The sequence below is a fragment of the Sus scrofa genome, chromosome 3, assembly GCF_000003025.6.
Source record: "Sus scrofa isolate TJ Tabasco breed Duroc chromosome 3, Sscrofa11.1, whole genome shotgun sequence".
NCBI lineage: Eukaryota > Metazoa > Chordata > Mammalia > Artiodactyla > Suidae > Sus > Sus scrofa.
In genome coordinates this window covers 39,572,372-39,584,442 of record NC_010445.4, presented here as the reverse complement: position 1 = coordinate 39,584,442, position 12,071 = coordinate 39,572,372, and the positions used below count along the sequence as shown (strand labels likewise).

Genomic DNA, 12,071 nt, shown 5'->3' with positions numbered 1-12,071 from the left:
GGCTCACGATTGGGCATCCCGGCCGGAAGGGGCGGTCATTCTAGCCCGGAAGGGGCGGGGTTTTCCTGCGGCGGCGGCAGAGCGCGAAGTATCGCTAACGCGGTCATGTTGCCCGCCGGTTGCTCGCGCCGGTGAGCCCCTCGTCGCTGGAGGGCCGGGGGCGGCGGCGGCGGCGGCAGCGCGGCCCCAGGCTGCCCGGGGTGCTGAGCTGCCGATGCGTCCTTCCTAGGCTGGTGGCCGAGCTGCAGAACGCCCTGGACTCCTGCGCCGAGCGACAGCGGCAGCTGGAACGGAGCCTGCGCATTGCCCGGCGGCTGCTGCAGGCCTGGTACGCGGACCCCGGGACCACCCGGGTAGGCCTCCCTCGGGATGTCCGAACCCTGTTTAGAGCCCCGCAGGCCGGGAAGCCCGTTCCAGCGCTCACTTCCGAGTTGCGGGCTGTCAGTGCTCCCGGCTTTCCCGGCAGGCTTTGAGACTAGGGGGTTGCTCCTAGGCCCAGCATCCCTGGGGTCCGTTGGGCATGGGCCCTGCCTTCTGGCCGTGCCACCGCTGTCCTGTATCTTTGCAGGGAACCAAAGGAGACCCCGGCTCCGGAGCCAACCCCAAGGCCAGAAACGAATGAAGAAGCCCAATTTTCAGGTAAACCCCGGCCACTGACTTTTCTCCAGGTGCACCCCTGGCCTGTCTTCTGGCCAGGATGAGGAACGCCTCCTGGGGGACAGTGGAGAGGGACCACTGCATGACTCTCGGCTTTCATAGCATGCACGCCGAGCCCCCAGGACCTCCAGGAACTGGAGCTACTGACCCGGGCATTGGAGAAGGCTGCAAGGGTGCGAAAAGGCATCTCAAAGGCTGGAGGAGACAAGGCCCCCAGCCTGAAGTCTGCGTCCATCGCCGCCTCCCCTCCTTCCAGAATCTCTGCCCCAGCACAGGCCTCACGCAGGGCTGGCAGCCGTGCATCACAGACAAAACCCCCCAAGGGCATCCGCCAAACCAGGGTCCCTGCCAAGAACCTCCCTGAGCACAGGCTTCTGTCTGTGGCGGATGCAACCTGTAAGAGGCGAGGGGCCCAAGCCGTCAAGCCTGAACCAGGCCTCAGGGACCAACAAATGGTGCCATCAGCTGCTGCTCAGGCTCCAGAAGCTTTTATGCTCAAGGATAAGGGGTACGTTTCCCAGGCCCTCACTGGAGGAATTGTTGTCTACCTGGTCAGATCCTGGGTGGCAGCAGAGTCTGGGTTTGGGGTGACAGGGAGGGCCGGGGAGCCCCAGGATGCGCCCATGCCCTGAAGCTGGCACAGTGGAAGAGTTGGCTGCACAGGTGCCATGTTCGCTGGCTGAGGCCTGCCCTGCTCCCCTCTGGCTGCCCTGTTCTCTGTCCTCCTCCACCCAGCCTGGGGACTCCAGCCGGCCTTGAGATCTAGAAGGCCTGAGCTCTGCTTGCTCTTCTCCCTGCCAGGCCAGACCTGGCGTGGGCTGACTCCCGTGGTCACTCTGGAAGCCCTCTCTGAGGGGGTGGGTGAGCCTCATCCCTGACTAGGCTCTGAGAAGCGAGTGGGGCCTGCAGTCCTCAGAGAGACAGAGCTGCTCTGAGCACTGCCCTTGCTGACAGGGTCCTGCTGCAGCTGCCTGTGGCCTTCAGGAAAGCGGCTTCTCAGAATTCCCGGTGAGGCTGAGTCTTGTGGCGCTGGCGGTGGGAGTGGGGACCAGGGAGGCCAAGCCTGTCCCAGCAGGTCACTCTGCTTTCTTTGCTGGGCGGCTGCACCCTCAGCCTACCTAGGACTGCTGTCGTCTCAGTGGACCTGGGCCCCCAGCTCAGCCCCTCCAGAGCTGTGAGACCGTGAGCGGAGAAAGCACTTATTGTCTCCAAGTCCCAGCTGATCTTCCTTTGTAGCTCCAGCTTCTAGGAGTTCCCTTGTGGCTCAGTGCATTATGGTTCTGCACAGTGCCAGCTTTAGATGCATCATAAGGTTTAAACGAGGTGGCTCCCTTCAAGTGTTTGTGTTGTGCCTGGTGCAAAGCCAGCACCCAGAGTCGTACCAGGCATGCTGCTTACCAGTGCCCCCTTTCCTCGAATTCTATTGTAGTCTTTCCCAGAGTGGGTCAGCTCTGTCCCCCTGTCATGGACAATGTTCCATCAGTTCCCCAGGGTCCCCAAAGGCCCCTCCTGACATTCAGCAGAGCCAGACACTGCAGCCAGGGCCCTGACCCTGGCCCAGCCAGCTGGGATAACACGCTGCTTCTTGTTCCCGGGCTGCCCGTGTGTGCATCCCAGCCTGTGGGCCCAGCTCAGCTCTGCACAGACCAGCGACTCTGCGGATGCTGCGGCCACCGCCAAAGCCCAGTTCCTCCAGAAAATGCAGACGGCCGTATCCTTGTGGGGCCTGTGGGAGGGTCGGGGGAGAAGCAGGGGTTCTGGCTCTAAACCTGGTGAATTTGAGGAGCACCTCTGGGAAGGGCCAGAGCTATTCCGGGACCCGGTCCTTGGGGGACGGGGAGGGTCCTGGCCACAGGAGAGTTTCCCTGACCCGGGTCCAGTCAGGCTGGCCCAGCGCCACGGAGGTGGAGGCGGAGGTGGGGCGCCTGCAGAAAGCCTGCTCGCTGCTGAGACTTCGAATGGAGGAAGAGCTCATGGCAGGTTAGTGGGCCCCGATGCGGGTGTCTGGTCGGGCAGGGGGGTCTTCAGGACCAGTGTGGACCCACCCCGCTCTCCCGGCTCTTGTGTAGACCCTGAGGACTGGGCACAGGAGCACCGCTGCCTGCTCACCCTGCAGGGGCTGCAGGACATGGTCGGGCAGTGTCTGCACAGGCTGCGGGAGCTGCACCCAGGTGAGCCCACCCCGTCCCCACCTGCACTGAAATCCGGTTGCGGGTCAAAGTCCTCTAGCCACAGGGCAGTGCTGCGACTTGAACAGCAGCCCAGGAGCAGAAGCCGGCAGGCCCTTGCCGCGTCACCCAGCTACATCCTGGGTCCTCGGATGCCCTCCTGAGGTGCTAGCCGGGGACAGCTCCCCAGTGCAGTCCCGCTCCGCACTCAGCCCCTGTCACTCTCTAGCTTGCTTATCCATCCAGTTACTGAAAAAGTGGCTTGTGAGGATCAGAGGGGTGCTGGCAGGTGCCTGGTATTGCAAGAGAGTTGTTGATGGGCAAGGGGGCTTCCTGCAGGAGGCAGAGGGAGACTGCACCCCCTGAAAGGTGCGGCAGGAGGAGGTGCCTGGCTGCTGCCCTGCGAGGCCGCATCCCCTGTTCTCACAGCAGTGGGGGAGCAGCTGCTGAGGCCGTGGCCTGAGGGGAGACTCCCCAGGGCCTCATCGCCCTGTGGAGGAGGAGCAGACCCCGTCTGGAGCCCCCAGTTGCTTCTCTACTCCAGTCCCCAGGAGCTGCAGACCCTGGCAGCCCTCAGGCTGCGGGTGGCCATGCTGGACCAGCAGATCCACCTAGAAAAGGTACTTCCAGGGTGAGGCGTCGGGGGGCTTAGTGTTGGGGAGCCGCCAGGAACCTCCAGATCTGGAGCCTTATCAGGGCTTGGCCTCAAGAGCCTGTCTCCGCTGCTCCCCACCCCCCCGAGTCCTGCTGGGGAAGGATGGGAGCCTCGGAGCCTGTGCGCAAAGGAAGACTAGGAGCTTGGGGATTCGGGAGGGGCCGGGGTGTGGCGCCTCCAAACTGCCCTGGACCTGAGCCTCGCGCCACCCCCAGGTCCTGTTGGCCGAACTCCTCCCCGCGGTGAGCAAGCCGGAAGCGCTGGGGCCCCGCTGGCCAGCACTGTGCCGGGCTGTGCACAGCCTGCTCTGTGAGGGAGGCAAACACTTCCTCACCGTCCTGCGGGAAGATGCGCCTGCTGACTGAGCCCCTGCCACGGCCGGGCCCGCCACCCGGTGCCCAGCCCCGTTCTGCCCCAGCCCGGCTGCCTGGGGGGCCCCCTTCCCTTGGCGGAGTTCAGGGAGCAGGGATGGGGTTTTCACTGCGCAGGTGAGGGCCTCAGAGGCCTGTGCCACCTTGGGAGCCAGCTTTCCAAGGGGGGCAGGGACGGCCCCCTGGCTCTTCCTGAGGAACTCGGGGCCTGTCTCTCTGCTGCTGGGCCTGCTGGTCAGTCGGGCTCGGCTCAGCATGGCCTGGCCCTGGGCTTGGGAGACCAGAGGCGGGTGGGAGCGTCTTCCAGCTGCCTCTGTTTTCTCTTGCTTCTGTGGTCACGTATGTGACATTAAGGCTACTTCAGAAGTATATGTATTTAAATCCTACCAAGATAGAACTTTGGGCCTGTTTGTTTTCTTCTTTGTGTTTTTAACTTACCAAGACTGGGCATGTCCCCCCTGTACTAAAGCAGGGTCAGAGCCACCCAAGGTGGGCCCCCCCCCGGACTCACCTCATGCACTGGCCCTGGCACACCTGACACCTCTCCCCACAAGTGAGGAAGCCCTGGTGGGGCATTGCAGGTATCGGGGGTGAACTGGTGATGTTGAAGCAGCCTCAGGGTGGCCCCACCCCGCAAAGAGGCGCTACTTATAAAGGGCCCCACCGTCCAAGAGGCCAGAAACCTTGGACACGGATGCAGATGAGAGACCAAAGTAGGAAACAGAAAACCAGGGTCCTGGAGTTTCCCCCTGTGGTGCAACGGGATCGGCTGTGTCTCTGAAGTGCTGGGACACGGGTTCCATCCCCAGCCCTGCACAGTGAGTTGGGGGACCCTGTGTGGGTCACAGCTGCAGCTCAGACCTGATCCCTGGCCTGGGAGTCCCATGTGCCAGGGGTGGGCCAAACAAGAAAGACCAGGATCCTCACAGCACTGAGAGGCCTCCAGGGAAGGGGGAGTGAGAGAGAGGGAGTCTGGGGGACAGCCACCTCCTGGCCACCCCATTGCTGCCTCCAGAGCTTAGGCCCAGGTGCTGGGATCTGGAGGAACCCTTCATCTCCAGGATGAGTCCCACCACTGCCCTGTTACGGATAATCCCAGAATCAAGTTTCCATAGCTGGAGGCCTCCCCTGCCTTTGTTCCAGCCTCTGTTCCCTTGTCTTACTGTGCACCTTACGTGTTGGCAGGGATGCCATCTGCCTCCTTAGCTAGCCGCGGGTGGGCGCCCGGGGACTGTTGACTCAAGGAGCCACCTTTGGGGGGGGCCAGTCCTGGGCACTGGTGGACGGCTAGGGGCACCCGGGCCTTCACGCGCATGGCATAATGGGAGAGGTCCGGGTAGGCCCCAACGCGAAGTGTCCAGAGCAGGAAAAGGGGGACCCCCTCCGGATTAGCTCCCGCCCAACCCCATTCCACACCACGCTGGGAGGCAGTGAACTCCTATCCCCGGTGGCGTCACCGCATCGCCGGCCAATCCGCTGGGACAGGGCGGGCCATCAGGGCTGAGGGGGGCACCCACACCCGCTTGGAGCGCTGCCCCCGCGTCGGCATGAGCGGGCCCGAGCCCCAGCCTGCGCCTGCGGAGGCCCCCGAGGTCCTACAGGCGCTGCTCCTGGCCACCGGCGGGGCGGACGGCTCGTGGCCGCGCTGCGTCCTGCCGTTCGGCGCCGTGGCTCTGCTTGCGGGGGCCGCCGCCACAGCGATCACCTTCTCCCTGCGCGGACCTCGCCTGGACCTGGCCCAGGGCTCGGCGCTGGCGGCGCTGGGCTCGGGCCTCGGGCTCCTGGCCGCCGCCTTCCTTTGCTGGCGCGCTCGGCGGCGGCAGAGGGCTGGGCGCGGGGGCGGCGGGAGCCGGGGGCGCCCTGAGCCCCCGCGCCGAGCCCCACCCCGCGCGAGGCCACGGCGAGCCCGCGCCTCCTCCCTCCGGGCCTCGCGGGGGCTGGCGCGGAACCTCCTCCCCAGACGCTGTCCCCAGGCCGTTCTGCTCGGAGGCCCGAGTACGGGGGGCTGCAAGCCGTTTCCCCTACCCTGACTTGGCTCCCGCCACCCCCTCCGCCCGGTGTTGCTTCCCAGCGTTTCACTTGGTGCGCAGAGCGGGCTGGCTTTGCGCGGGGCCTGCGGTGGTCTGCGCGGCCCGGGGGCCCTGCTGGGTGTGCAGGGCGGCGGCGGCGGCGGCGGCGGGCCGGGGACTCGTCGTGACCACCCTTCTCGAGGCGAGGCGCAGTGTGCTGTGTCCCCCTGCCTTAGCCGTCTGTCGTCCCCGCTGGGTTGGAAGCCCCTGAGGCACAGTCGGCGCTCAAAAAACGTTTGTGAACAACTGGTGGCTAGTAAGTGCCTGGCCCGATCAGCTGACCTTTTAAAGGAAAGATCTCAGCCCCTGAGGCCTGAGACTGTCAGGACCCCTGGTCCCTTTTCCCCCAGATTGGTTCCCAGAGCCCCAAAGCTCACAGCTATCACTCGGAGTAGAGCCAGGGATCGGGGGGCGGCCAAAGCGGCCTGAGGAGATCCAGGTGGAGCAGAGCCTCTTCTAAGGTTCCAGGAGGCGGCAGGGCCAGCAGAGAGGCGTGGGAGGCCCTACTCGGGGAATGGGGACAGATGGCTGAGTCCACAAGGAGCGATGCTCCTGGGCTGGGAGCTGTGGCAGGGCTCTCGCCCTGACTCCCATCACACCATCTGCCAGGGCTGCCCGAGGGGCCAGAAGAGAAGGGGTACCTATGGCCGTTCCAGGGAGGAGCCAGGGCAGCCTGCTGCCTCCTCCCTGGGGAGCTAGCAGAGCAACCACCCTCTGGGCCAGGAGCCTGCCCGCTGACCTTGATGAATACCCTCTGTAGGCTGAGCCCTGGGGGCCTCCCACCCACAGCAGAAGCCACCAGATGTTCTGCAGACCCTAACCCCCAATTCACAAGGAGGCTCGGCTGCACACAAAGCCTGCAAGTGGGAGGGGGGACGCTGCTTCCCTATTTCTTCCTTCCAGGCAGGAGTCCTGAAGTCCAGACGGCCAAGGTTTCCCTGGAAGCTTGTCTTGGGGCCTCGGGGACCACTGTGTTCTGCACTGTGGCCACCTCCTTGCTTCTAAAGGTCCCAGAGAATCTCCCACCAGGACTCCCCCCGCCATCCCAGGCGGGATTTGAGGCTGACAATCAGAAGAACCTTGAAAAGGATGCTGCTCTCAGACCTTTACCCACCCCGAGCTGAACTGCGCCCCCTGCCGGCTCCAGTCATGTATGGCTGTTTGTTCTAAGGGGCCTATTTTCTTTATTGGGAAATTGAGGGGCAGGTCCCTGTAGCACCTGTTCTGAGGGACAAGGGGCACCCTCAGCCTTCCTGTTGCTGCCAGAGGGGAAGGGAGAAACCAGCAGCCCCTGTGGCCGTCCTGGCTCAGTCCACCTAAAGCCTCCTATTATCCCTTCCCCTGCAGCCCACCCCTGCGCTGCTGCCGGTCAGGTCTGGTAAAGGGCCTGACCAGAGTGTCAGTCACTCCAGGTGCCCCATCAGTGTCTTCCTGCTGCTCCTCCTCCAAGGTGAAGCCTGGTGCCTCCTCCTCTTCTTCACTACCCCCTGGGAGGCTCCCTGTCGTCCAGCCCCCTCCCCCAATAGTATGCGAGTTCTTTCTTCTCTCCATCTTCATATCTGGCCTTGCAGTGTCTCTGGCCCGGCTGGGGATGGCAGCCCTGCTTACACAGACATGCCCATGTGGTGTCCCCCGCTGACTGCTGGGCCTGGCCTGGAGTGGGCCTTCCATCTGGAACGTCAGGCCTCATTTTTCTTTTTTTTCTTTTTTTTTTGCTTTTTAGGGTTGCACCTGAGGCATAGGAAGTTCCAGAATAGGGGTCAAATCGAAGCTACAGCTGCCAGCCTACACCAGAGCCACAGCAACGAGGGGTCCAAACTCACAGCAACACCAGATTCCCCAACCCACTGCGTGAGGCCAGGGATCGAACCTGCATCCTCATGGATCCTAGTTGAATTTGTTAACCACTGAACCTTGAAGGGAACTCCAGGAACTTCGGACCTCAGAGTTGCTCCCAGGTGGGACATATGGGGCTGAGCCTTCCTAGGATGCTTTGCACCCTGCATCCAGGACCCAAAGGTCACAGGGAAGAGGTCTCTGTCCAGAGCAATTTCTGGCCCCTCCTGCCTGGGGCCACTCTCAGCTACAGCTGTCCCATCCCCAGCTGGTGCTCAGGCTACCCAGCTGGCCTCAGTTTCCCTGCCCAAATCTGGGCATGTGGCCCAGGCTCAGGGGTTCTGACACTGACCCATCTGGGACTTGGCACTCCCCATGGATCAAAACCCTCCCCCTACCTCAACAGCTGACCAAGCCCCTGAACCCCAAGGGGCCCTGCCACACACACACTCCAACTTCTTTCCTGCCAGCCCTGAGGTCTGGGCCCAACATGGTGATGCATCTAGACACTGAGAGACCCATGGATGCTTTGGGACAAGAGTTTGGCCTGATTCCAGTGGGGGGCGCCAGTCTCATCCCTCAGGTGAGCTCAGGCCAGTCCCTGGGCTGCTGTCCTTCCTGAACAGGCAAGGAGGGCAAGAGAGACTGGAGCCTGTTGAGCTCCCAGGCTGATCCAGTACCTATGTGCTCATGAAATCCCAGCAGCTTGGCAAAGTTGAAGAGGCATCTGGCTGATGAGGAGACTGAGGCTTGGGCAGGTTAAGGAATATAAACCAGACACTAGAAATCGGAGCTGCTTGGATTCAAAATCAGACCTGGCCCCATTCCTGGGCTCTTTCTACTAGAGCAGACTGCTGCCTCAGGGACACCCCACAACCACCCGCTGAGTGTACCGTGTAGGGACCCACCGGAGCATCGGGCTCCAGTCTTCAGATCCAGGGCCCAGCCTGTCGGATGGGACAACAGAGGGAGGAGGTAGCCAGACCCCCGCCCAGCACGTGGCACAACCCCAGGAAAAGTCAAAGCCTGGCTGCAGGCCGGGGGCCGGCTGGGTGGTCCCCCAAGGGCTGCGTGGCTGAGCCACCCACTCCAGACCCCTCCCGCCAGCACATTCCTGACTCCCGGGCCCCTCCCCCGGCTCCAGGGCCTCCCAGCCCCCTCCCCCGCTGGCCCAGCGGAGTCTGAATCTGCTTCTGATTCCGGCTCTGCCGACAAGGCCCCCTCCCCTCCCTCCCTCCCTCCCTCCCTCCCTCCTTCCCAGACCGAGCAGCCCCGCCCCCGGCTGGGCCCAGGCTTGCGCCTGCTGCGCCCCCCACCCCCTACTGGCACAGCTCGCCCGCCCTCGCTGCAGCCGGGAGAAGGCGGCGGCCGGGTCGCCCCAGGCCCCGCCCGCCCTCGGCCCGTCCCGGGAGGCCGGGAGACCTGCTCGACCCGGCCCCTCGGTGGGTGAGTGCGAGCGGCGGGCGGCGGGTGGGGCCTCTGCGGGCGGGGGCGACGCCTGTCAAGGCTCCAGGCCCAGCGGGAGGGCGCGCCGACGTCCCCGCTGCTCCGCTCGGCCCGGGGCGTCCCCGCGGCTGCGCCCACCTCTGGACCCCGGCTGGGGCCACCCGGGGGCTCGGGTCGCTTGGCACTGCAGCGCCTCGGACCGGACTTTCTCTCCCGAGGGGAGCGGGGCGGGGCCCCGACCGGCCGGCTGATCCACGGCGGCTCCGGCCATGCCCGGCTGGCCCTGGGGGCTGCTGCTGACCGCGGGCACGCTCTCGGCCGCGCTGAGCCCAGGGCCGCCGGCGCCCGCGGACCCCTGCCATGACGAGGGGGGCGCGCCCCGCGGCTGCGTGCCCGGCCTGGTGAACGCGGCCTTGGGCCGCGAGGTGCTGGCGTCCAGCACGTGCGGGCGGCCGGCCACGCGGGCCTGCGACGCTTCGGACCCGCGCCGAGCACACCCGGCCGCCCTCCTGACCTCCGCGGGGGGCACCGCGAGCCCTGTGTGCTGGCGGTCGGACTCGCTGACGCAGGTGCCCCTCAACGTGACCCTCACAGTGCCCCTCGGCAAGGCTTTCGAGCTGGTGTTCGTGAGCTTGCGCTTCTGCTCGGCACCCCCCACCTCCGTGGCCCTGCTCAAGTCGCAGGACCATGGCCGAAGCTGGGCCCCACTCGGCTTCTTCTCCTCCCGCTGTGGCCTGGACTACGGCCGTTTGCCTGCCCCCGTGGATGGCCCAGCCGGCCCGGGGCCTGAAGCCCTGTGCTTCCCTGAGCCCCAGGCCCAGCCTGACGGTGGTGGCCTTCTAGCCTTCAGCGTGCAGGACGGCAGCCCACCAGGCCTGGATCTGGACAGCAGCCCAGTGCTCCAAGACTGGGTGACCGCCACAGACATTCAGGTGGTGCTCACAAGGCCTACAGTACTGGGGGACACGAGGGACGCTGCGGCCGTGGTTTCTTACTCTTATTCAGCCACTGAGCTCCAGGTGGGCGGGCGCTGCAAATGCAATGGACATGCCTCCAAGTGCCTGCTGGACACCCAGGGCCACTTGATCTGCGACTGCCGGCATGGCACCGAGGGCCCCGACTGCGGCCGATGCAAGCCTTTCTACTGCGACAGGCCATGGCAGCGGGCCACTGCCCGGGAAGCCCACGCCTGCCTTGGTGAGGCCTTGGAGGGTGGCCCGGGGATCTCAGACTGGGCCGCCTTGTCCCTGACTCATCCTTCCCTGCAGCTTGCTCCTGCAATGGCCATGCCCGCCGCTGCCGCTTCAACATGGAGCTGTATCGACTGTCCGGCCGCCGCAGTGGCGGGGTCTGCCTCAACTGCCGGCACAATACCGCCGGTCGGCACTGCCACTACTGCCGGGAGGGCTTCTATCGAGACCCGGGCCGTGCCCTGAGTGACCGCCGTGCTTGCAGGGGTGAGCCTGCCATCAGCCACCCACACACCCTCGCCCTCCACTTTTCCACATCCCCAGATGGGCTTCTGACCATCCCACTTCTATCCTCAGCCTGTGACTGTCACCCTGTTGGTGCTGCTGGCAAAACCTGCAACCAGACCACAGGCCAGTGTCCCTGCAAGGACGGCGTCACTGGCCTTACCTGCAACCGCTGTGCCCCTGGCTTCCAGCAGAGCCGCTCTCCAGTAGCACCCTGCGTTAGTGAGTGGCACTGCCCTGCTTAGAACACCTCAGCCCAGGGCACCCCCAGCTCCATGCTGCTGTCTGCCTGTCCCCTGGGTCCTGCAGACCCCACCCCCGCCCCCGGCCCGCTCAAATGCAGGCCATTATCCCATCCCCCACAGAGACCCCTGTCCCTGGACCGACTGAGGAGAGCAACCCCGTGGAGCCCCAAGGTGAGTGGAGGTCCCAGAGGGGCAGGTCCATGCGGGGAGGGGGCTATGGATTCCAGGAGGGGAGGAAGAGAGGGTGAGGGAAAGAGATGGGCATCTGTGCCAACCTCCTCCCGCACCCTCCTCCCAGACTGTGACTTGCACTGCAAACCCGCCCGTGGTAGCTACCGCATCAGCCTGAAGAAGTTCTGCAGGAAGGACTATGGTAGGCCGCCCGCAGGCCTCCTGCCCCCAGCCTCCTCACCTTGCCCTACTTTCCTTGTGGGGCGTCCTGACCCTCGCTGGGTCCCGAGGCCATCCCCCACCCCTCAGATCCTCCGCTGTCTCCGGCCCCCGCCCCGTCAGCCCCCTTGGCCTCTCGGTGCTTCTCCGCCACCCCCTCCGACCCTCGCGGGCGCCGCGCCGGGTGCTCCTCTGCGCGGCCCGGCCCCGCCCCGCTTCGCCTGACCCCGCCCCTTTCACCTCCCTCGCAGCGGTGCAGGTGGCTGTGGGCGCGCGCGGCGAGGCGCGCGGCTCCTGGACACGCTTCCCGGTGGCCGTGCTCGCCGTGTTCCGGAGCGGCGAGGAGCGCGCGCGGCGCGGGAGCAGCGCCCTGTGGGTGCCGGCTCGGGACGCAGCCTGCGGCTGCCCGCGCCTACTGCCGGGCCGCCACTACCTGCTGCTGGGGGGCGGGCCGGGGGCCGCAGTCGGGGGCCCGGGGGCCGGGGGCCCGGTCTCAGTGCCGCCCGCGGAAGCCTCGTGCTGCCCTGGCGGGATGCGTGGACGCGGCGCCTCCGGAGGCTTCAGCGGCGCGAACGGCGGGGGCGCTGCGGGACGGCCTGACCCCACTGGCCGGGTGGGGGCCGGCGGGGCGGTTCCCACACATCAAGGCGCACGTTCTTGCAGTGTATCCGCCTACCGAGGAGTCATTGCTTGTGTCGCGCGAATCTCCATCTGCCCCACCAGCCCCCGACCTTGCCCCGCGCCTCCCTCGGTGCCTTG

The 12,071-nt window shown here is 65.6% G+C and overlaps 2 protein-coding genes across 6 annotated transcripts; both read left to right on the top strand.

Moving 5' to 3' along the window:
• C3H16orf59 (chromosome 3 C16orf59 homolog) lies at positions 29-4,262 on the top strand. Of its 5 annotated transcripts, none has more exons than XM_003124741.5 (10): positions 29-131; positions 230-328; positions 569-639; positions 760-1,165; positions 1,612-1,665; positions 2,275-2,368; positions 2,538-2,637; positions 2,727-2,828; positions 3,255-3,445; positions 3,696-4,262. In XM_003124741.5, the coding sequence occupies exons 1-10, from the start codon at positions 106-108 to the stop codon at positions 3,843-3,845; spliced, it is 1,293 nt and encodes a 430-aa protein (XP_003124789.2). In that variant the 5' UTR covers positions 29-105; the 3' UTR covers positions 3,846-4,262. The 5 variants fall into 5 exon arrangements, with proteins under 5 accessions (XP_003124789.2, XP_005655242.1, XP_005655243.1 ...); XM_005655185.3 differs by having other exon boundaries at positions 3,165-3,445; XM_005655186.3 differs by having other exon boundaries at positions 3,258-3,445; positions 3,696-4,248.
• Positions 8,726-12,013, top strand: NTN3 (netrin 3). The gene is given in 7 exon segments (XM_021086754.1): positions 8,726-10,399; positions 10,471-10,659; positions 10,750-10,899; positions 11,043-11,093; positions 11,221-11,295; positions 11,564-11,782; positions 11,785-12,013. Coding segments are annotated over 7 exon segments (1,740 nt in total). The 5' UTR covers positions 8,726-9,471; the 3' UTR covers positions 11,913-12,013.

Coding starts and splice junctions, on each gene's coding strand:
- C3H16orf59 (XM_005655185.3), top strand. CDS start 106: ATGTTGCCCGCCGGTTGCTCGCGCCG. Junction 1,666..2,274: donor GCGGCTTCTCAGAATTCCCG/GTGAGGCTGAGT, acceptor TGTGCATCCCAG/CCTGTGGGCCCAGCTCAGCT. Junction 3,446..3,695: donor AGCAGATCCACCTAGAAAAG/GTACTTCCAGGG, acceptor CGCCACCCCCAG/GTCCTGTTGGCCGAACTCCT.